General features: G+C 36.6%; 2 protein-coding genes and 1 long non-coding RNA gene across 3 annotated transcripts; 2 read left to right on the plus strand and 1 right to left on the minus strand.

Annotated features, from left to right (window-relative positions):
• The first annotated feature begins 4,365 nt into the window (after positions 1-4,365).
• LOC136218352 (protein VAPYRIN-LIKE-like) lies at positions 4,366-6,114 on the plus strand. Its single transcript, XM_066005168.1, has one exon. It carries the CDS (start codon positions 4,565-4,567, stop codon positions 5,960-5,962), a length of 1,398 nt encoding a protein of 465 aa, XP_065861240.1. The 5' UTR covers positions 4,366-4,564; the 3' UTR covers positions 5,963-6,114.
• A 7,214-nt stretch (positions 6,115-13,328) lies between these two features.
• On the plus strand, positions 13,329-13,968 carry LOC136218351 (histone H2AX-like). Its single transcript, XM_066005167.1, has 2 exons — positions 13,329-13,585; positions 13,681-13,968. Exons 1-2 carry the CDS (start codon positions 13,379-13,381, stop codon positions 13,900-13,902), a joined length of 429 nt encoding a protein of 142 aa, XP_065861239.1. The 5' UTR covers positions 13,329-13,378; the 3' UTR covers positions 13,903-13,968.
• Positions 13,969-23,294: 9,326 nt separating this feature from the next.
• Positions 23,295-24,697, minus strand: LOC136218354 (uncharacterized). The gene is made up of 2 exons (XR_010683747.1): positions 24,422-24,697; positions 23,295-23,539 (listed from the first exon to the last, which is right to left on the minus strand). It is a non-coding gene; the product is annotated as an uncharacterized lncRNA (long non-coding RNA).
• Positions 24,698-25,064: the final 367 nt, after the last annotated feature.

The following is a 25,064-nucleotide window of genomic DNA, read 5'->3' on the forward strand; positions in this document are numbered from 1 at the left end:
TGTAAATATTTTTTAAAAAATGAATTTCTGTGTAATTTTCCCTAGTGTTTATAGGGCTCCTCCCTTATAGAGACATTCGCCTCTCTCACTTAAGGCTGAATGTCTGCCTCCTAGAGACCATGGTGGATCAATTTAATCCAACGTCGACTACTGGCACAGGGGGTGGTATAGATCCAACACCGAATGGTCCTTATCCCAAATAGTAATGCTTATACAAACTTGGGGTCTGTCCCCAATAATCACTGCTATGTTCCATTTGTCGCTTCTCATCGAAGGAGCCTGACCTGTGCTTGGGCCTGAGTTTGCCAACGACCAACCTCCCTCCCCCCACTACACTCTCCCCCACTTAGACGATCAACTACCTCGTTGATCACACTTACCTACTCCTCGGTAGAGTGCATATCTCTAAAATCAGACTCCACCAAGGTTTGCACTTGTTATTGTCTTTCAAACTGATCTTGCTGCAGTTTCCCTTCTTATGGCATCTCTTAAGGCGCTTCACAAATCTACAACTTGAAAATCTCTGAGTCACCGCATTTCCTTTGGTTCAGATCTTGAAATCTCTAAACTTGAATTTTCATCGAATAATCTTTTCTAAGTTGATGTCGCACACTTGCTTCCTTATTATAACAAAAGGAAGTTTTCAAAGTTGAAAATTTTGTACTTGTGAAAATTATTTTGCTATTATTAAGGATCGACATACATATCTTTTTCATTAATTGAGGGTTTCTTATTTGTTCTTCTTTTATTATACAGTATAATCTAGCTCTCCCTTCTATATATCTTATATATAATACCATAAAAGGGGTCCATTCATTATCCTCCACTAGGATAATCGTTGTTCTCGATGATTGGGGTTAAATGGATTGGATAATTAAGAAGAACCTTGGCACCGACATGCCACTGAATCACTTATCATCTCTATTTGATTGATAACTTGATCTTGTCTCTACTTGCTCATATTGCTCAATGCATTGATAATTGTATCGGTGTTTGCAACCTAGTCACCTCATCCTTTTTTAAGTGTTGCACTTTGTTGATTCAAAACAACAAGGAACTTTGATTTACTTGGATACCACTATTTGACTATCATGGTTAGAAAGGATTGCACCGACTTATGGATAATCTTCTTTGTTATTTCTAGTCTTATCTATTTATTTCTACACCATCTCACTACATTGGATCTCTTCAATATTTTGTCATGAAATGGATCCAAGGTTGAAAACCTAACAATGAAACCTCGGGGTTTGTACCATGATTAGCCCAAAAATCTACCTTCTTCAATCTAGATCATACTCTCGCTTAACAAACTACCATTCTTAGACTTAGCTTCTAATCTTTGCTTGGACGCTTGGAACCTAATATATCTCCAAGCTATCATCATTGATCATTGGTCGCGACTTGATGGATTCTGATTGGATCTGTTTGTTCCCACAAACTTGGGCTCGATGGTAGCATGTCCGATATTTGATTTGATATGTCCTGGCCCACCACTTTGTTGTCTGACTTGCAACATGTATCTTCCACTTGTATGACTCCACGACTTACTTATATGTGAACTTGCCTCGGGTTTACTTGTTCACAATCTTTATACTCTGTTTAATTGTTTATCTACGAGTTTGAATGAATGTTTGCTTGTTGGATGTTCCTTTTAGTTGAATCACATCTCAATTTCCCATGTCTAGTCTCGGGTTTGCTTCCACTACTTTCACTAGAGCACAAACTGCTTGACCCTTTTTGGCTTCGCTTAAGCCAACTTGAAACTTCTATTGAAACCTACACTAAAACTCGTTCTTTTTTACACATGAGTTTATTTTGGGCGTCCCTCCATCAGGCTCATTGCAAAAAAGAACCACAACCTATGAGTCATCCCAGGCGTCCCCTCGATAAAATCATAGTAAGAACAAAAGGGCATCCTCCACTCTAGGTTAACTTAACCCTAAATAATTGCATCTTCGTATTGGACCCTACTAATAAAAGTTTCATATGATCACATGCCTAAGATTTTCTTCAATCGATCAATCATCATAATGGTCGCCCGATCAGATCGGACCTTGAGGTCATATCAATCTCAACATCAATACTCATTGGTCCATGGCCTCTAAGGTTCTATAATCTCATCCCATGACCTTATTTGGTCAAATGAAACTCCCAATTTTTTTGTTCGTCAATAGCCCTTCATGGCCAATGAATTGTTCATTAAGATTTTGCTACCCACAATCTCAATCGCTTTCGACGTTTGTCTTTTCCTGCGACAGAATAGGCCACAATGCTTACGAATACTTCTTAGTTTTCGTAAATAATGGTTAGTGATGTCTTTCAATCTACAAAATAGGTTGAACATGTTGAGTTGGAGTCACCTGGGAAGAATTAGCAGATTTTTAGAGAGGGCCTGGTGTACAACGTCCCTTCTCTGATGCTTAAGTCAGTGATTTTACTATTAAGGAAGTAAGTAAGATTTGAAAAGAAGAGTGAAGACATAATTGATTGCGTACCTTGTGCCTATTTAGGAATGGGTATTTATAGATGTTAATGAAAAATACCTACTGATGAGCAGTTCTCCACATGTCAACACCTGATTGGCTCATATTCTGTATGCTTTTGTGCATATGTCCCCTTTACCGTATATCACGGGGCTTCTTGGGGATTAGGAGCGTATATTTGAAATCTGATCCTGTGATTGGAACACGTATCCTGGCGGTTATGTTTTTTGCATAAGGCACCTTATTGGTCCACGTGTCCAGCTCTTTATTTAATATGATATTAGTTATTTTCAAATTTGCATCGCAATCAAAATAAAAATCAACGTGAGTTTTTTCCAACTCATGGGAAAGCACAAGCAATGTCTCGCCCAGTTGAGGTAAGACGGAATGCAAACTACATCTGAATAATTTGCTCTCGTCAGACCAAAATCCAACAATCCACCACTATGTATGTTGCTTGACACAACCAAACCGATATAAATATTCACTACGACCTCTCCCCGCACTTAAGGGGTCAAATGTCGTAAAGTTTCATTACCCACATTCGTAAAGGAGAATCCATTCGCTATTTAGCATTCACTTGCGATAGCATCTCGATTCCTTTTTATTATTTCCGCACTCCCACCCATCGGGTATAAGTATCATAATGAAAGCCCTAGTATGACACATGCTTTTAATCAATCCGATAAGCATCATAAAATATTTTCAAAAAATCATAGTAAAAATTATTGTTATGCCAACTCGTTGGGAAAAACTAAGCATCACTAGCTCACACCAGAAGAACTAGCTTTGTTAAAGCTCACTCTCCCATTCCGCAAAGAATTCGCTTGGTTAAAGCTCTGATACCAAATGTCACGAGGACATTTCTAGACTAGCCAAATCCTTATGTGGCTCTAAGACGTCTACAAGCCTTCGGCCAACCAACCGATACCGGAGGGGTTTCTCCTCTATATACGTCCAGTCAATTCATACTTATGAGAGTATGGTAATAGGTTATACTTAGGCATATCATTTGTAAGATCCCATGTGTAAACAAGATTGATCCTCGTAATATCACGCACTATAGGCTCTGATAGCCCTGACATTCGCCTCTCTTGCCTAAAGTTGAATGTTTGTCTTCTAGTCCCCGATGGACTTGGATGGATCAACTTAAGCCAGTGTCACCAATGGCAATGCCGAAAGACCCATGTCCTCTATAGTAGTGCTTATACCAACACGGGGTTTGCTCTAAATAACCACTAATATATTCCCTTTGTCACTTTTTATCGAAGTCTACTCGAAACCTGGCCCATGCTTGGGACTCAGTTTGCAAACTGGAACTCCCCCTTGTTTACATTCAGCACACATTATTATCATAGTAATATAACATGCCTGTGGATTTATAAATAATCAATTATTTGTTGCAAGATCAAGTGAACATAGGATCAAGTTTTTACACATACATTTAGGGAAAAGTAGAACGTACTAAAAATGATTACTAGTATAAGATTTCCTTGTCACACGAAACCATCTTGTAAGGTAGAATTTAAAATCCCTACCTCTATTGATGCCTAACAATGTCTCTTATCATAAACATGGAAATTCAGAACGAAATACACTGCCCAATTTAAAAATTCTAATGAAGACCCCCGACTTTGATTCTAAGAATGGAAGACAACAATTAATTATTTAGGCATTTATTGACTATAAAATATAGTTATACCCAATCAAAGGAGATATGATTAAGCAAAATGGTCATACCTGGAAATTTTACCACCGGTGTCCCCACAAGACCAATATGAAACAAGCAAGTTGGTATGAAAGTTGAAGTGGTTGGGCTTTCATCAATCAAAATTTAGTACCTTAATTGTCCCCTCCTCCACACTGCATTTTCAAGCAACCCAACAAAGACTGCTTCCTCTCATTTTCAAAGTCCCCATCATCATCCCTCAATCTTAAATTAAATCAACAAGAAAACAAATAATTAGCAATAAGTTAACCCCCATTAATCAATCAATTAAAAAAGGAAAACTAACATTATTCAGTATTCACCATCTAATCTTCATCCCCTCTTCTCTGCTTTCTCCTAACCAAACTAGAGCATGGACAGACTGGTGAAGCCGGATGTGAAAGAAGTGGAGATACCGTTCAAGAGAGGTCAGAAGTGCAGCGCAACTTTCAGGCTGAGCAATCTTATGCACACCATGTCCGTCGCTGTTTCCTTGACCACCACTAACCCATCTGTTTTCTCAATCAACCAATCCTTCTCCATAATTCTACCTCTTTCATCCTCATCTTACACCCTCACCCTCTCCCACTCACCTCATCAACCCCCTCTCCGTTCTCCTCCCGACGTCCTCACTGTTAAATCCGCCATGCTCCCCACCGGCAAGGCTCATGTCGACGAACTCCGCCGCCTCTTTTCAAGACCGGGACCCCATATTTTCAGAGATGCCACAATTCCCATCTCGCTCGTCGGTCCTCATGTTGCTGAATATCTCATACCCAATCACGCCCAAATCGCTGATCTCCCTTCCAATTTTAACCGGGCAATCTCTGGGTGTACTGGATCTCAGCTCACAGCCTTGCTAGAATCCGCCGTACGATCCGGTAACCCCAATTTGGTCGCTAAATTGATAGATGTAGGCGGAGATGTGAATTGTAAAGATTCGGAGGGGCGATCGATGATTACTCAGGCTGTTCAAGCAGGAAATATAGATGTAGTTAGGGTTCTGATTGCTTCAGGTTGTGTGATTGATTACTTGGTGGATAAAGTATTACACGAAGCAGCGGCGATAAATAGAGTAGATCTGATGCAGGCTTTGATTTCTAATTTCAAAGATATTGATGCGAATTCGATTGATTTATACGGTAGAACTCCAATTCATGTGGCGGCAAGTTGCGGCAATGTTGAAGCGATTCGATTCTGTGGTTCAATTGGAGGGAAAGCTGATGCAGTGGACAGTAATGGCTGCACTCCGCTTCATTTGGCTGCAGAGAAAGGGGATCTAGAAACAGTTGAATGTTTATTAGAGTGTTCAGGTCTAATAAAATACGCAGTAAACAAACAAGGAAAGACAGGTTTCGGCATTGCAGTTGAAAATGGGAACTCACATTTGTACAGTCTATTGCAATTTGGGGATATATTGCATCGATCAGCAAGATTGGACGATGTAAACGGGATTAAGAATTGCATATCGGAGGGAGTAAATGTGAACGAAAGAGACCAGAACGGATGGAGACCTTTACACAGAGCTGCTTTTAAGGGAAGAATTGAAAGTGTGAGAATGTTGCTGAATCATGGAGCTAGAGTAGATGTTGTTGATGATGAAGGTTATACACCTCTTCATTGCGCAGTGGAAACAGGGCATGTTCAGGTTGCTCTTTTGTTGATTGCTCATGGGGCTAAAGCCGATGCTAAGAATCTTAAGGGGGTTATGCCTTCGCCAATAAAGCAATCATCAGTGTGTGAAAAAACGAATTTGTCTTTTTGTTCTTGATGTGTAAATAAAGTTTGGATTTGTACTATTTACTTGGTTCATGGTCATGGTCATGGTCATGGATGGAGAGACTGAGAATGTGTTGCATTCCGCTCATTTCAAAACCAGCCAAGCATTGAGGACCAAATTTAATGCAATCAGATTCCATTTTAGTTTTGGATTGGATTGGTTATCTAGAAAGGCTGAATTAGAATTGTAGTTAATGTTTGAAGGCTATCTAGAAAGGTTTCAGCAGAAATATTGGAAAATTGATCCACATTTTGGTCTATGTTTATTTATGAACTCTTGGTCGAAAAATATGCCAGAATAAGAACCGAAAATGCCTACACATGATTTTATTCTTTTTCCTGAAACCCCAAGCTTGGGAAACGAACTACGCATGTGTGTTATTTCCATTTTGGCGTGGATTTTTCTTCACTTGACTTAAAAATGAGTTGAATTGGAGCACGATTAAGAGTAGGGTGGTATGGGTTCGACACTAATGGGACTGGGCTGATAAAAGGGCCCATGCCACGGAATGTGAAATAAAAATGCAGGATAATGAGCTTCAGAATGGAAATCCATTTTTGAAAAATTATTTACAATTATATCAAGTAAGAATTTCAAGTGAATTACTATACCCAGCCTCAAATTTCCACCCCTAGCCTCGTGAAAAGACCGAAATACCCTTTAGACAATTTTTAGAATTCTCAAATCCTCTCAAACAACCTAAACTCTCTTTAATCTAATCCGGACTAATTTATCAATAAAAACTAGGGGTGGGCAAAAAAACCAATCAAACCGGTAACCGAACCGAAAATCGGTAAACCGAACCGGAAAAATCGGTTAACCAAACCGGTGGTTTTCTTAATGGTTAACAAAAATATATAGGTACCGGTTTCGGTTTCGGTTTCGGGTTAGAGTTTCAAAAACCACGGTTAACGGTTAACCGAACCGTTTAATAAATATAACCAATTTTTAAAAAAAAAATTAATATATAATTATATAACATATACTCCCTCCATTCTTTTTTATATGTCGTTTAAGGTTGTTCACCAAGACCAATGCAATATTAATGAGGCTATTAAAATGACTAATGTACCCTTAATACTTTTTCCCAGATCTCTACTTTCTATGTAAAATTTATCTCTCTTATTAATTTTTAGGGCTTAATTAAGATAATTTGCATTAATACTATATCTCTCTCTTACCATAAATAGAGGCAAATTAGAGAAAGCATTGTAAAAAGTGCATTGATAATACAAAACGACATATAAAAATGAACAAATTAAAAAGTCCAAAACGTCATATAATAAAAAACGGAGGGAGTATTATATAACATAGATTAAAAGATTAAAAAAAGTCTTTAACATAGATTATAACCTATATTAATATAAATATATAACATAGATTATACTTGAATGTAAATTTGATGGATTAATGTTGTAATAAGCACTTTAACGAAATATTATTTACATTTCTTTATGTTTTAAATGTAAATTTGATGGATTGTTTTTTAGTTCGGTACTTATGTTTGAATTTGAACTTTTATATGAATTCGTTTCGTTTGAATTTTTGAAATGTGTATTTTAATATTGTTTAAAAATTTAGGTCTGGGTAAAAATTATGGTTAACCGTTGATTTTTGGTTAATTGGTGAGAATTGTTTAAAAACAGTTAACCGAAAAACCTAACCGAAATTAATGGTTAACCGATTGATATGGACCGGTTTCGGTTTGGATGGTTAAAAAACCGTTGATAACGGTTCGGTTAATTTTTTTGCCTAATGGACCGGTTAACCGAACCGTGTCCACCCCTAATAAAAACATGAATCGGTAAAGGAAAGGGACCTATAATACGTATTTCCGTTTGATTTTGATGTTTTTTGGACGTTTTTTGCATCGGATTTTGCTGTTATACAAAATTGGAATCAGGACATGGGGCGTGTGGAAATCACGCCGTCACCTCTGGTGGGGCGTATGAACATCACGCCGCACCACAGGTGAAGGCGTGATAGCCTCACGCCTCACCACAGGTGACGGCGTGATATTCATACGCCTTCACCTGTGGTGCGGCGTGATGTTCATATGTCCCACTATAGGTGACGGCGTGATCTCCATATGCCCGTGTGGCGTATGGGCAATTATTTTTTTTTAATTTAGTTGACTTTAATTAAATTTTTGTTATTTTTAATTTGTTTAATTTAGTCTAACTAAATTTTTATATTGTAAATTTAATTTGTTTGAGTTTAGTTGTTGTAAATTTTATTTTGTTTAACTAAATTTTTATTTTGCTAATTTATTTTGTTAATTTTAGTTAATATTTATTCATGAACTTATATTATTGTTACGGGTTTTAATTAAAATTGTATGTTATTTACAGGTTTAATTAAAATTGTGTAGTTTGAACACGTAACAAGTATTTATGGGTTTAATTGAATAGCGGGCTAATTTTTTTTGCCCCCCCGACACGCGGGCATGTGGCTATTACGCCCCACCGTGAGGTCGGGCGTGTGACTATCACGCCTCCGTGTGGTCGGACGTGATGGCCACACGCCACACTGTGTGGTCAGGCGTGATAGCTACACGCCCGACCACAAGGTGAGGCGTGTGGCTATCACGCCCGACCACACGATGAGGCGTGATAGCCACACGTCCGTGTATTAGGAAGGCAAAAAAAGGAGGCTTTTTCCACCCAAAACCAATGAAAGGACATTTTCGTCCTTTCACGGGGCTAGGGGTAGGAATTTGTGGCTAAGTATAACAACACCCAATTTCAATTATGTCAAATTAAGTAAATCATTGTTTTTAATATATTTTAAGGATTAAGATTTATAAACTATATTTTGTAGGGTTTACGATTTATGAATTGAAGTATAAAATTCTTAAATTAGAGTATAAAATCATACATTATTTATGATATTTAAAAAATAATGATATATTTACAACTAATTTTAGTCACATATGATTTTCCTGTAAAAAAAAACCCTAATGAGAATGTAGATGGGCTTGGATCGACTTTCCCTTTATCTTGTAAGGACTTTATAATTTTTGGAAAAACTTTCTATTTTAGTTTTTGCAACTTAAGCTATTTTGGTTCGACCACTAAAGGTTTTGCAACAATTAAAACAAAAACTTACCTTTTCTATTCTATTCACCACTGAAAGGCTTTATTTCTATTTCTATCATACTAAAGATGTTGTAAAGCTGCCCCCTAAAAAGAGATTAGAAAATATTTATATTTAATATTTTGCGACAATGCAGATCAAAAGAAAAATAAGGAATAAAAATTAGTCATTGTATTAATGTGATAAGCAAGATAGATTCAAATAATCTTGATCCGCCTATTAAGTATTGTGAACACCTTGGCAGGAAAAATCTAGTGGGACAAAAACCCGACGAAGGAAAAAGAGTGCTCAATTTTTATGGATGTATACAAACTACTTCTGATAATATTTGCGGAGGTTATGGATATTCCAGATGATGCCGAATTTTCCCTTGCCTTTGCTGACTATGTTTTCTCTGCTCTTCGCAAGACCAAATCTCCTTTATTCAAAATAACTTACTTGGCACGCTTGTCTTGATAAGCGACAATCTATTGTTTATAGGCGGACATGCGAATGTATGTCTTATCTCGTTTTTTTTCTTCCAAATTGTAATCCCTTATTGTATATTCATCTCAGTTTGTCCTTCGCAGTAATAGAGGACTCGATCACTTAGTGATCCTATTTCTTCTAGTATGACAACCTCGACTCCATACTTTAGGGCGAATGAAGTTTCCCATATTGCCGTTCTTGGAGTGGTCCGGTAAGCCTATAGAATGATATCTATCTCATTTGCCCGTTTTGTCCTCCGATATCCCCACCTTTTTTTATTCCTTTTACTATGGTTCAATTCGTGACTTCCGTCATGCCATTAGATTGAGGATAATAAATAGATGTGAATCTATTTTTGATTCCCAAACCTTCGCAAAAAGTTTTAAACTCAGATCCCCTCTGGCAGCCCAGTCCTTATAACAGCCACAAACACATCAATTTGGCGTAAACCACCTGAAGAATTTTTTTACTGTAATGTAGATGTTGGAATCTTCAAAGAAGCTAGGTACAGTTCATTTGGTTTTCTCATTAGAGATTATCAGGGTGAATGTATCATAGTGAGTCATGGAGCACTAGGGGGACTGTTTGATTCCAACCTATATGAGGCCATTGCAATTCAGGAAGCCTTTTACTGGTTGAAGAATTTCTTTTGAGAACCTGTGGAGATTCAATCTGACTGCTTGCAAGTTGTTAACTTATTAAACCACCATATGCAGGAAAATTCATGTTTTTTTAAGTTATTTTGTCTTGTGTTTGCTCGGTCTCTTATGTAAAACGTTCAGCAAATTCGTGGTGTGTGGGCATGTCCACCACCTTATCTCAATGTTGTTCTTTCTTCTGATTCTAATAATTAATAAGTGTTTCTACCCCACTTCGTAAAATGGTCAATGACAACAATCACATGCTTTCTTTGCTTAGTCATTTCTAGCAGCGGGCCCAATATATCGATTCCCTAAGTTGCGAAAGGCCACCCTTCCCATATGGACCTTTGTAACGTCCTATGCTTATGGCTATCATTGGCGTGAAGCTGGCAACTGTGGCATGATTCTACCAAATTTTTGGCGTCAAGCTTTGCTCCCACCCAAAAGTATCATATTAATCTTGCCTTTCTAAAAACGGTAGCAGATGTTTCATCTGTCCCATGGATTCCTTCATGTAATTATCGTAATACATAATTGTCTTCTTCTTTCGTTATACACTTTAGCTAAGGCTGACCGAATGATCTTCGGTACAATTATCCCCCCATAACTGTATAATGTGTCACTTTCCTCAACAATCTTTTTGCTTACACTTTATCAGTAGGCAATATTCTCGCCATCCAGTACTAGATAATAGGGATTCACCAATCTTCATCTGCGGCTCCCAACATTGCTGCCACCTCATTTTCATACACATGATTGGTTTTTACTTCAATGGGTCATGTGATTGTCCTCCATTATTCTATGTTGGATGTTGTTTTAGCCAATTGACCCACTTCTATATTAATTCATATTTCACTTATTTTTCTTCTAAAGTTCAGATAAGATTACACGCTTCTTCGGCATATAAATACAAAGTTTCATCTTTGACAACATAATTCTTCTTGATCTAATTTTCTACTAACTGTGAACCACTATATGTCAACACTCACGCTGAGGCTGTCTCCTTTAATAATTGTAGTCCAAAGTATCACAACTTTATATTGTGCAGCATTGTTGGTAAATGGGAAAGCGAGTTTTTTCGCACACTAGATCCAGATAAGTCCAAGTCCTTTGATCATGATCCCAACTCCTGATCCCTTAGCGGATATCCATATACATTACTCATTCTTCCTTTTATATTTTTTTTTGCGCACCATCTGCTTCCATAGTAAACCCATTAACAAAATCTCCAAGGACATGCCTTTTAAGTGTTAGCCTTCCTTCATATCGTATCTACTTGTGGAATCTTCGTATGTTTCACTATTTAACCAAAATAATTGAATTAATAAAATACCATTGTCTTCAATTTGGATAATTCCTAAAAAAATAAGCTATTTTTAAAGATAATTAAAAAAAAGTTGAGGTAATTTTTTTTTTCAATTAATGCTCTTTATAATCTAATATAGTTAATTGACACATCTAATATGGTTAATTGACATCGGTAATTAATATATCTGTGTCAGTTTGTATGCAAAATCGGTGTTTGAAATATCGGTTTTCCGTAATAAAGCTGCTGCAACATTTAATGCAGCATCAACTTTGACACTAGTGTGCACTCAAATTTTTTATATATTCTTTTATACAGTTCTAAACTGCAAACTACACATTGATCTATATTTTTAAGAGTGTGTTTCGTGTCTTCAACATACTTATGGTGGTAATAAATTCCCCATGAAGCTCTCTCTTTTAAGAGGTACATTTTAATGTCACAGTTTTTTAGACAATAATTATACTCCCATTAGCATAGCAAAAGACTTACATTTCTAAGCTTTTAACAACAAATTTTAATAGGTTTTTGAATATATGAAAAAGTATAAAGTATAAACGCTTAGTTCGCCCTTTTAATACCCAAAATTTTATCATTTATCCGATTTGTTATGATTTGATAATATTTGTCTACTATACTATCATCATACATGATATTTAATCCATTTTGGATTAAAATTTATCCGATTTGTTAATTCTTCTTACATAATATAATTTTTGACACGCCACCCAATTTTTGCTAAATCGAATTTACTTAAAAAAATTCGTATATATACGTGTTATAATCTGAGTGGTCCAGAACCAATTTTCATATACGAATATAAAACTTCTATAACTTAAGCAAAATTTAGATTACGAAAGTAAAATTGAGTAATTTTTAACAAACTTAGATAAATTTATTGTCTATCATATATTAATAAAGTTAAATTTTGTAATTAAATACAAACCTAATGACTTAATTAGCCACTACGAACCTTAATTTGTCAGAAACATGAGGTTTAAACCATCGATAATAGGAGTAGTTCCAACAGTCGGGAGTCGGAAACCATCCATGGTAGGGGTGGTTCCAGTGAGAGACTAAACTGTTGAATAGAATAAAAGTTAAAAACTAAAAAATATATTATTAAAATATGATAACTAAATAATGTATTATATAAATGTAAAGGCTAATAAATTATTTACTAATATTATTTTATATGTTTTTTATAACAAAAGGTTTTATATGTTCAAAATAATGAAATACTAAATTTAATTTTACACTAAAAAAGGTGAGTATGGGGAGTAATTTATTGTATACATGTAGATGTTATATAATGGATATGTAAATAGAAATTACAATTGTGGCTAAAAAAAAGTATTGGGTGTTATTGAATACTTTATGTGGTTAGATATATTAATTACTGGTGTCAGTTAATTATGGTAAATATTAAGAGTATTACCGTGACCTAATATTTTTCAAAATTATTATCAAAATGAGCATTTTTTTTTTTTAGGAATTATCCCTCCAATTTCTGAAAATATTAAATTCAATTTGGGCTTTTCTTTTATTTTCGAACCAATAGGCAGTGAATATAAAACCCTTGGTTTGAATTTGATGGATGAAGCCAAAAGTAAAGTTTACCCGCTCGATCTAAAAATTTCAAAAACTAGTTTAGCAACATATCAAAGTTTGCCACGTTGGCAATCCTTGTCAAAGTAAAAGCAGCCAATCCGCTAAGGTTTTCACTTTTCATTTTCCCGCGCCCTTTTGCCACGTCAATGATCCCCGTGAAATCCAAATGAACCAATAAAAAATGCTTTTCAGTTTAGTATTTAAACTTAAGCATCCCTATCTCCATTCTCAAATGCTCATTCAACTTGAGTAAAAAACTTTCTTCTTTCTTCAATTGAAATCAAAATGAGTTCAGGTGGTGCTGCTACAACCACCAAGGGTGGACGGGGTAAGTCAATCAAGGCCAAATCGGTCACTAGATCATCTAAAGCTGGTCTCCAGTTTCCTGTTGGCAGAGTCGCTCGTTTCCTCAAGAAAGGCCGATACGCCGAGCGTCTCGGCTCTGGTTCCCCTGTCTATCTCTCTGCTGTTCTCGAGTACCTTGCTGCTGAGGTTTGTAATTAATTGATTCGTGATCCTCTCTTTTTATTGAGATCTTGTGTGTTTTCTTTTATTGTGATTGATCGTTTCTTAATTTATGGAATTAGGTTTTGGAGCTTGCCGGCAATGCTGCAAGAGATAACAAAAAGAATAGAATTATCCCTAGGCATATTCAACTTGCGGTGAGGAATGATGAGGAATTGAGCAAGCTGTTGGGGAAAGTGACAATTTCAAACGGAGGGGTTTTGCCCAATATTCACCAGAATTTGCTCCCAAAGAAGGCTGCTAAAGGAAAGGGGGAAATTGGTTCCGTTTCACAAGAATTTTAAGATATTTTTTGGTTTGTAAATCTCATCATGATCAATGAAATCGGAAATCGGAAATTGATATTTGAATTGTCTGCAATCAAGCTTCAGTTTACCGAACTATTGTTTAAAACGATTACTAATTTAAATTGAGACAGAACAGCTGAAATTTTGCAGGGCTACGGTGACATTGAATTTGATTTCAAATTGAAATTTGGAATAGAAGTTCCAAACTCTCTACTCATTCATCTTCAATTACAATGCTCTTAGTATATTTGAAAACTGACGCCTTCAATAAAAATTTGGATTTAGGTGGTGTTTGTTTATATAACTGAAAAATTGTTTTTTTTTTTAAATAAAAGTAAGAAAAATTGTGTTTTTTTCTTTTGGAAAAATAGTTTTTAAATATCAAAGTGTAACAGTAAATCTATTTGGATTTTTGTGTCAACATTATCTAACATTAGTATTATAGTTTGTCATTTTAATCTTGTTAGATGTGATTAACTAAATTTTGTCAACATTAAACCTAGACGCATCATATATGTAATTTTTTTTTTCTATTTTCTTTTTCTAAAATTGTTAATCATTATCTCGTATAAAAAGAGATTAAATAAGTATACCTTTAATGAAGATTAATCTATTATTGCAAAAATGAAGTGCCTACAATTTCTTAACTTTGTCTCATGAACAATGATTACAATAGAAAAGAAAACAATTAGTAATCAACCAATAAATAACAATCTAAATAAAGAATCGACACGAGATCAAAAAGAGTAAATGAAAAAGTAATTTAGACGGGATGATGTTGGAAGAATTTCTAACCTCCAGAGTTAAGCTTGGCCGAAATACATAAGGGGAGGGTTCTATTTATAGAGTTTTCAAATCCTAACCCTAGTTGTATTAGTTAATTAATTAAATTAGAATCAAATTCGGAATAGGGTTATTAATTAGATAATTCATTAAATATCTATCATTATCTTAATCATATCAAAATATAATTAGATAATGATCCTAATTAAATTAGATATTAATTTATGTTATGGATAATTAATTATAGTTATAATCACATTAAAACTTCTAATTAACATTATTGTATAATCATATAATTTAATTTACAATCATAATCCAATTATAATCATTAATTAAATTATCTTATCTCCATTAATACATAAATTTCGGCCCAATGAATTCGAGGACTGTTATTAGCAGAACTGTAGACATTCCACCAGAGTGATTAAAAGCCAGGTTGATACTGACGTTTATCTTTTCGCATTAGGTTCAGTATAATTCGATTCTTCATCAGCTATATCCTTAGATGAATCTTGTAACTCTGGAATATGTCAAGTTACATATATCGAGACGTTTGTTTTACTTGTCCAGGTAGAATTAACTCTGAATAGATAGGTTAAATGAAATCTTCATTTCTACTTTTAACCTTATCACATTGCAAGGATTTCCAGTCAATTCTCCACAAGGGGTCATAGATATATCTCCTATTTATCAGGAGTGATGAATGTCCAATCTAACATTAATTGTCCTCCAATTACTTCATGTGATATCCAACGCTTGCCTCACACACCCCAGAGTCCATTCTGTAGTGGACCGTACTTGAACAGAGTGTAAGCACCACATTTCATAGTCTAGAATCACTAATTAATGTTTATTTGAGTCAAGTGATTACTTATACCTACTAATACCATTTGAGATGAATATGTGACATTCAGATGAATCTATCCATCCTGTTATCTCAAGTCGGGTCTCCAATCCTAATGAACCCCTTCAATGGATCCATGTAAATGTCTAGATATCTCCATAGCTAAAGCTTGTGAGATCAGCTCTCTGTTCACAACAGAAGACACTGTTACGTACAAGTCTCAACAACAATACGTTAATCCTATAAACACATTACTTGACTTGGGGTCGTTTTAAGTTTATTGGTTTATAATAAAGTTTGGTCTCACTTCATACTTGTATGGACACTTTATGATCACTTAAATAAACTTGAGATTTCTTTTATTTGACTTAATTAGTTCTGATAAAAGATTAATGCATTTATATAGTTTAATTTACTATATCTTATAAAACAAACGATAATGAACAATTCTTTTACAAATAGTTTATATCCTACAATAATTGTCTATAGGACACTAAACCCCAACAAATATGGCATAGAAGAAAGAAACTCTACTACTTGCATCATCCTACCAAATGCAATGTATGATGACATAACTAAACAATGTAATCATAAGAATACAAGGGATCTATATCAGTTTCAAGGACGAGTTGAGAGGCGTTACAAAATATTATTTTTTTCGTTAACTAATATTATTCCCCAAAATCATATATTTGTCTCTACGGAGGACCATGCCATGTTGATGGCTCCGTTCAATAGTCAATTCGGCTTGCTTCTCCATGCATCTAGATAAGAGGCCGAGTTTGGACGATCTCAATCCTGCATTCTATCACACTTCTAGAGTATTGTAGGGCCATCTGTAATGACATCTTATCTCTTCAGGTATACCGCCACATCTAAATGATACTCTAATTTTTCTTATTAAAAAAAGGAGGTGGAGTTGGTAACAGACCTTCGCCCTATTTCGCTGTGTAACATCCTATTCAAAATTATTTAAAAAATGCTTGCTTAGAGGCTCAAAAGGGTACATAAATTGAAACGATACATAAATTGTGGCCTATTATAGATAATATTATTGTGGCAGACTAATTATAGATAATATTATTGTGGCCTATGAAGCGATACATAAATTGAAGGGGCTTAGATAGGGTAAGCATGGGATGGCAACACTGAAACTAGATATGAGTAAAGTATATGATAGGGTTGAGTGGGGCTTCCTACGAGATATGATTAAAGCAATGAGTTTTTCGGATATGTGGGTCGAATGGTTGATGATGGGTGTGGTTTCGGTTAAATACACGATTACACATGGAGACAAGGAAATTAGCCTTATCATTCCATCTCGAGGCCTCAGGCAGGGAGATCCATTATCACCCTTTATCTTTCTTATTTGCACGGAAGGACTGTCAATTCTGCTATCAATTCAAGAGAATGCAAGAAGAACCCACGACTGCCGAGTTGCATGCACGGCTCTGTGTATATCACACCTCTGTTGAAACACCTTTCCATATGATTTTGATTTGACAAAATTATTTATGTAAATGATAAAAATATTCCAACACATTAAATTTAAATGCTTTGATTTATTCATACTAATGTGTTTGTTCAATGTTGAGTTATTTGATTTATAAGACATTAAGATAAATGGCCCAAAGGCCCAAAAGAGGAAGTCAAGCCCGAGTCAACAGATCAAAGCCTCACGGTCCAAGCAGACTCAAAACACCATCGTACTAAGTAAGGCGCTAGCCCAGCAACAGGAAGGATCGAGAAGCCTTCGACTAATTGCTTCAGGATGAAGCTGCTGAGTTGAACGACAAGAAGTACAAGTCAGCGGCAGAACGGAATAAACTTGGAGACAAAGTATTTCTACTTTGGGTAAAGCTCAGAAGGCGCAGGAAGCTGTCTAGAAGACTTTGCCATAAATGTGGAAACATTCTGTTTCATCTGACGAAAAGCTACTGAGTACTGGCGAAGACAGAAGATACACGAATATGATTGGCCGAGGACGCTGAGCACGTACTGAGCGAAAGCGACAGGAAGCCGTTTTTACTACAACGGTTATTTCGAAATTCGAAATCACCGGTGCCTCAAGTGTCACTATAAATAGGCCTCTCAATTGCTTCATTCGATGCAGATCTTCAATCAAGTCGAAACGCTGACCAAATTCATACTTGAAGCTCTGTGAGAAAAGCAAAGCAAATCTTACACCAATTCCAATCATTGTGTAAAAGTCTAGAGTGATTTCATTCATCTAAAGTGTCTTAGCAATTGTTGTTTAGGACAAACACTTATCATTTCTAGAAGAATAGAAAGGAGAAGCTGAGTACTCGGTTATAGTACTCAGCGATAGTTATAGGAGTGAGTAGAGGAATAGAGGAAGGTACTCTTATATACTCAGCTTCTATTGTAAAAGGTTTCATGCTCTACCTTTAAAGAGCTCAGTAGAGGATTCAAAAAGCTCGGAACGAGTTCCGGGGACTGGACGTAGGCGGAGAGGCCGAACCAGGATATGTCTGCTGAGTAACATATTTCTAACCTTTAAACTCCTTTATATATTGCTTGCTATAAAACTGACTAAGTAACGAACAGACACTGAGTTGAGTGCACTAAGAAGCTGAGTTCAGGAATAGACTTAAGTGCTATCTCATGACTCAAGGAAAGAAGCAGACTTAGTCACCAGTTGACTAAGCTTGTGTCTTAAAACTACTTAGCGCCGCTGTGTAAACCTTTTCTAAAAGAAAAGAAGTCAGCCTTAACGGACAAAATTTTAAATAGTTCCTATCAGCCCCCCTGGAACTAACCTTGTCGCGTTATACGGGACCAACAAGTGGTATCAGAGCCTAAAAGCTCACTGAGCAAGATATAACTATCTTGAGCTGATCCCCACAATGGCTGAGAACAGCACTCGTTTCTGTTGAAACACCTTTCCACATGATTTTGATTTGACAAAATTATTTAAGTAATGATAAAAATATTCTAACACATTAAATTTAAAATGCTTTGATTTATTTACACTAATGTGTTTGTTCAATGTTGAGTTTAATTGTGTATAAGACATTGAGATTAAAAAGCCCAAAGGCCCATAAAGTGGAAGTCAAGCCCAAGTCAACAAATCAACACCATTCGGCTTAAGAGTTCAAAACGAAGCCGTATCAACTAAAACGACGACTCAACAAGAGAAGGATCGAGAAGCCTTCATGGCAAAAGCTTCAAGGAGAAGCTGCTGAGTTGGACGACAAAGTAGTCTGGACAGCGGCAGGCAATGCTCAACTTCTAGACAAAGTATTTCTACTTTGGGAAAAGTTCAGAAGGCGCAGAATGCTGTCTCGTGGACTTTTCCTTAAATGGCGAAACATTCTGCTGAAGACTGACGAAGACAGAAGATGCAAGAATCCTATTGGCCAACGACGCTGAGCACGCCCAGAGTGACAACGACAGGAAGCCGTTTTCCTCCAATGGTTATTTCGAAATTCGAAATGACCAGGTGCCTCAAGTGTCACTATATAAAGGCCATCCATTTGCTTCAATCAACACAGAACTTCAAGTTGTCGAAATGCTGACCAAATTCATACTCGAAGATTCTGTGAGAAAAGCAAAGCAAATACCTTACACCAATTTCCATATTATTGTGTAAAAGTCTAGAGTGATTTCCAATCATCTAAAGTGTCTTAGCAATTGTTGTTTAGGAGAAACACTTTATCATTTCTAGAAGAATAGAAATGAGAGGCTGAGTACTCGGTTATAGTACTCATCGTAGATATAGGAGTGAGTAGAGGTATAGAGGAAGTTACTCTTGTTATACTCAGCTTCTATTTGTAAAAGGTTTCGTGCTCTACCTTTAAAGAGCTCAGTAGAGAATTCAAAAAGCTCGGAACGAGTTCCGGGGACTGGACGTAGGCGGAGAGGTCGAACCAGGATAAGTCTGCTGAGTAATATCTTTCTAACCCTTAAACTCCTTTGATATACATTGCTTGCTATAAAACTGACTAAGTAAAGAACTCACGCTGAGTTAAGTTTACTAAGAAGTTGAGTTCAGGAATAGACTCTAAGTGCTATTTCCTGACTCAAGTAAAGAAGCAGACTTAGTCACAAGTTGACTAAGCTTGTGTCTTGAATCTACTTAGTGACGCTGTGTAAACCTTTTCATAGAAAAGAAGCCAGCCTTAACGAACAAAAATTTTAGATAGTTCCTATCTCCCCCTTGGAACTAACTTGTTACGTTATAAGGGACCAACAGTTTCCTCCCAGGAAATCAGACAACTCAGATTCTTCCTGAGGGACTGTCCATTACTCGGCCTCCTCTGTTCTTCGGGTCTAACTACACCTTTTGGAAGAACATAATGAAAAATTCATTCAGGCAACAAATATGAGTGCATGGCTTTCTATAGTCCAAGGCCCATTTGTTCCTGTTGAAACTGTTGACGGCCAAACGGTTGTCAAAGATGAGGTTAAGTGGACAGGAGATGACCTCAAGAAGCTACAAAATCATGCTTCGGCTATAAACATGCTTCACTGTGTGTTAGATGCTGCAGAGTACAACAAGATTTCAGGTTGTGAGTCAGCGCAGGAAATCTGGAAGAAACTAGAGGTCACCTATGAAGGAACCAACAAAGTTAAGGAGTTCAAGGTGAACCAGCACATGAGGTTGTACGAGCTATTTGAAATGAATGATGATGAAGGAATCTCTGAAATGAACTCAAGATTCACAAACATAATCAACGAGCTCAAAAGACTTAGCAAGATCTTTACTGAGGAAGAACAAGTCAAGAAGATACTGAGGAGTCTTCCCAAAAGCTGGAAAGCCAAGAAAACTGCTGTTGAGGAAGCTCAAGACTTGACCACCTACAAGTATGATGAACTCATTGGATCTCTGCTGACCCATGAGATCTCAATGAAGAATTTTGAGGTGAAGGAGAAGTCTGAGGACAAGAAGCAAAAGTCTCTTGTCATGAAAGCTGACTCCACTGATGGGAGCTCAACAGACGATGAAGAGATGGCCATGTTCACTAGAAAAATGAAAAGGCTGTTCAGAAAGAATGATAAATATTCCAAGAAGCCTTACAAGAAGTTTGACAAGTACAAAGCTGAGTCTAGCGACAGCAAGTACAAGAAGGACATCTCAAAGTCCATCACATGCTTTGAATGTCATCAAACTGGCCATATCAAATCAAGCTGTCCTACCTTGAAGAAGGAAAGGAAGAACAACAAGAAGGCAATGGTGGCAACCTGGAGTGATTGTGATGAGTCATCATCATTAGGAGCTGATGCCACTGAGTCAGGAAAGATCTGCTTCATGGCAGATGAGCTTGCTGAGTCCTGTGTTTCTGAGCATGCTGACCCCTCCATTGCATCTGACGATGAGGCACACTCAACTGAGGTAATATCACTACCCCTGCTTAGAAATGAAATGATAAATGCCCTGAGTGACCTCTACACACTTATCAAAAAGTGTAACAAGAAGGTTAGGGCACTCAGCAGGCGATGTGACGAGATTGAAGAGGTCAAACTAAGTGACCTTCGATATCTTCTCCAAGACAACTCAACTTTGCATAGCAACGTAGAAACTATGCACAAGTTTATCTCTGAGGTCCAATCAGATTCTAAGAAACTGAGAAAGGATGTCACATCTATTCAGAATCAATTCAAGGTTTCGAATAAAAGAAATCTTGCGCTGAACATTCAATACCGAAGTACTAGTCAGCAGAGATGGAATCCTCAGCGGAATGTCCAGTGTGACTTCTGTGGGAAGAAGGGACACACCACAAAGGTGTGTTGGTATGCTCAACACTGGGGTGCTGACCAGTCAGTGTGATATCCCAAACGGAAGGTCAGTTGTGACTTCTGTGGGAAAAATGGACACACTGTCCAAGTGTGTCGTCATAAGATTAAGTATGATGCTATACCTGCTGAGCCTAACAAACAAGGACCCAAAAAGACTTGGGTACCTAAAGATAACTAGCTATATTGCAGGTAAGCCTGAGGTGTGCCGAAAAGTCAAAGATGTGGTACATTGACAGTGCATGCTCAAGGCATATGACTGGTGATGAAACTCAGTTCATCACACTTGTGCGTAAACAAGGTGGAAGCATAAGTTTCGGAGACAACAAAAAGGGTAAGATAGTAGGGTCAGGAACCGTTGGTGGTAATCCTACTATTGAGTCAGTCTCCCTAGTTAGTGGACTTAAATATAACTTACTCAGCGTAGCTCAACTATGTGATAACGGGAGAAAAGTTATATTTGATAACACTGGATGTAAAATACTCGAGGGAAAAACAAATGAATTGATTTTAACTGCCCCTCGTATTGATAATGTCTTTATGCTGAATTTGGAAAAGAAATTTTCAAAAAATGTATGCTTAGTGTCAAAGGAAGAAAATTCCTGGCTATGGCACATGAGACTTGGTCATGTAAGCATGGACCTCCTGGCCAAATTAGCAAGAAAGCAATTAGTTGAGTGACTGCCAGAACTTAAGTTCGAAAAGGATCAATTATGCTATGCTTGTCAGGCTGGAAAACAAACTAAAACATCTTTTCATAGTAAAAACATTGTCTCAACCAAGCGTCCACTTGAGTTGCTACACTTGGATCTCTTCAGACCAGTCCAGCCGCTGAGCTTAGGTGGTAGGAGATTTTCCTTGGTCATTGTAGATGACTTTTCTCGATACACTTAGGCCATCTTGCTGAGTAGCAAGGATGAAACCTTTGAGACATTTTCAACATTAGTAAGAAAACTTGAAAATGATAAAGACCTAAAGTTAGCTCACATCCGAAGTGATAATGGTGGAGAATTCAAAAACCAACAGTTTGTTGAATTCTGTGGAGCCAGCGGCATTGACCATAATTTCTCTGCTCCTAGAACGCCTCAACAGAATGGGGTTGTTGAAAGGAAAAATAGAACCTTGGTTGAAATAGCCAGGACAATGCTGAGTGAGCATAGACTTCCAAAGTACTTTTGGAGAGAAGCTGTCAACACAGCTTGCTACATACTTCATAGGGCTCTAGTCAGACCCATATTAAAGAAGACTCCCTACGAACTTTGGAAAGGACGAAACCCCAACATTGGATACTTTCGTGCCTTCGGCTGTAAATGTTTTATTCACAGCCTTGCTAAGTTTGATTCAAAAGCTGATGAAGGTATCTTTTTAGGCTACTCAACAAACAGCAAAGCATACAGAGTTTTCAATAAACGAACTCAGGTCTTAGAAGAGTCAGTACACGTTGAGTTCGATGAAACTAACCCTGCAGGAAAAGACAAGCAGCTGACTGAGAATGATTCGTACTCAGCACCCGCTGACCAAGAAACAGCCGCTGAGTCACTACCTCAAGGGCTGACCAAAGGTAAAAGCGAAACTCAAATTGTTTTCACTGACCAATCTATACTTGTAGAGATTGTTGAAACACAACCAGCTCAAGACATCACTCTACCAAAAGAGATCAGAATTCTAAGAGGACACTAAGAGAGTGCCATTCTTGATGCTGCTGAAAACACCCTGATGCAGGGGTGGGCACGGTTCGGTTAACCGGTCCATGAGGTAAAAAAATTAACCGAACCGAAACTATTGGTTTTTAAACTATCCAAACCGAAACCGGTCCATACACATCGGTTAACCATATGATCGGTTAACCATTAAGTTCGGTTAGGTTTTTCGGTTAACGGTTTTTAACCAATTCTTACCGATTAACCAAAAATCAACGGTTAACCATAATTTTTAACCAAACCTAAATTTTTAAATAATGTTAAAATACACATAATTTCAAATATCCAAACGAAATGAATTCATATAAAAGTTTAGAATTCAAACATAAGTACCGAACTAAATAAACAATCCATCAAGTTTACATTTAAAACATAAAGAAATGTAAATATTCAAATCATTAGCAATTTCAAAATATCAAAGTGCTTATTACAATATTAATTCATGAGTTGTAGCTTTGGATGTAGTTTCCTCAAGATTTTCCACAGTTAAAGGAGTACTTGAAGTACCATCGGTAGTTTTAGTTTTATCATTGTCTCTCGTGCTAGACATCTGAAAACGCGACCAAAAAAACATAGCAATATGTTAGCACATAGACCAACTAATGAGATATTACAAAGTGTTATCAAATTTTATTAACCCTTGCAAAGATTAACTTCTTTCGACATATATGTGGTGCTTGCCACTAATTTATGTCCTCTGCTTAAATTGAACTATTTTGGTCCTTATTGCAAACAACTATCTTATATTATTATTTATGTCCTCCATCAAGCATTCATTTTACACAATTGAAGCTATAGCTTCATGTCCATTTTCCTAATTTATGTCCTCTGCATCAAGCATTCATTTTACACAATTGAAGCTATAGCTTTAATAGCCACAAACAAGCAAAGCTTTCTCTATATCTTTATGAAAGATATGAAGTTGTTATAGGTGTAGTCAAGTTTGTTGATAATGACATCCTACCAAAAAATGCAGTCAAGTTTTACAAGATCAATATAAGTGGTAGCACATTTAATTTAGAGGCTAATGTATCTGCTAACCTAACAGATAGCAAGTAGACCAACTCGTAAACAGATACGTTATTCTATCTCATTAAACTGTTGTCAAATTTTCCACATTAAGTGTTATCACAATTTCAAAGCTCATTAATGTCATTAGCAAACATTACAAACCCAGAAATTAGCAAACATTACAAACCCAGAAATTAGCAAACCATTAACAAACATATTAGCAAACCCAGACATTAATAAACATATTAGCAGACATTAGCAAACCCAGACATTAGCAAATCAATAGCAAACCCAAACATTAGCAACTGAATCCAGTTTGCAACAACAATGTGTAGAATTTGCAACTTCAGTTTTTTAACTTCAGTTACTGTCTCAAATACAAAGTGACTATGGAAACCTTACATAGTTATTTAGTACTTACATTAATCGACGACATCGCTGGTGCGAGACAGAACGAAGTCGGTGCTAGACGGGATGACTGTGCAAGACAGAACGACAGTGGAGGAACGAGATCGCTCGAAAGGGATGGAGGACGAGGAATGACAGTGGAGGAACGATGCTCGGAAAGGATGGAGGAATCGTAGTGGAGGAAGTACTGGAGATCGTTAGCGCTAGGTGGTGGGTGGCGGCTTCTTTCTTCTCTTAGAATTTAGGGTATCGTTTTGTTTTTTAGACAGAAGCAAAAACAAAGCATAAAGAAAACTTCGAAAATAATAATAAGTATAGTATAATTATAATAATTTATATATAATATATTTTGTATCTGTGTATATTTGTGCAAAATATCGTATAAATAATGTATAAATAATAGTACTATAATATAAGTATATATATATATATTTTAATAAATATATATTAAACGGTTCGGTTAATCGTAAACTGAGGTTTTCAAACACCCCAAACCGAAACCGAAACCAATCTATTTTTTCAACCTTAAAACAAAACCGCCGGTTCGGTTAACCGTTTTTACCGGTTCGGATTACCGGTTTTCGATTCGGTTACCAGTTTGATCGGTTTTTTTGCCCACCCCTACCCCAATGACAAGAAATCAACTCAAGAGATAC

The sequence above is a fragment of the Euphorbia lathyris genome, chromosome 2 (genome assembly GCF_963576675.1).
Source record: "Euphorbia lathyris chromosome 2, ddEupLath1.1, whole genome shotgun sequence".
NCBI classification, from domain to species: domain Eukaryota; kingdom Viridiplantae; phylum Streptophyta; class Magnoliopsida; order Malpighiales; family Euphorbiaceae; genus Euphorbia; species Euphorbia lathyris.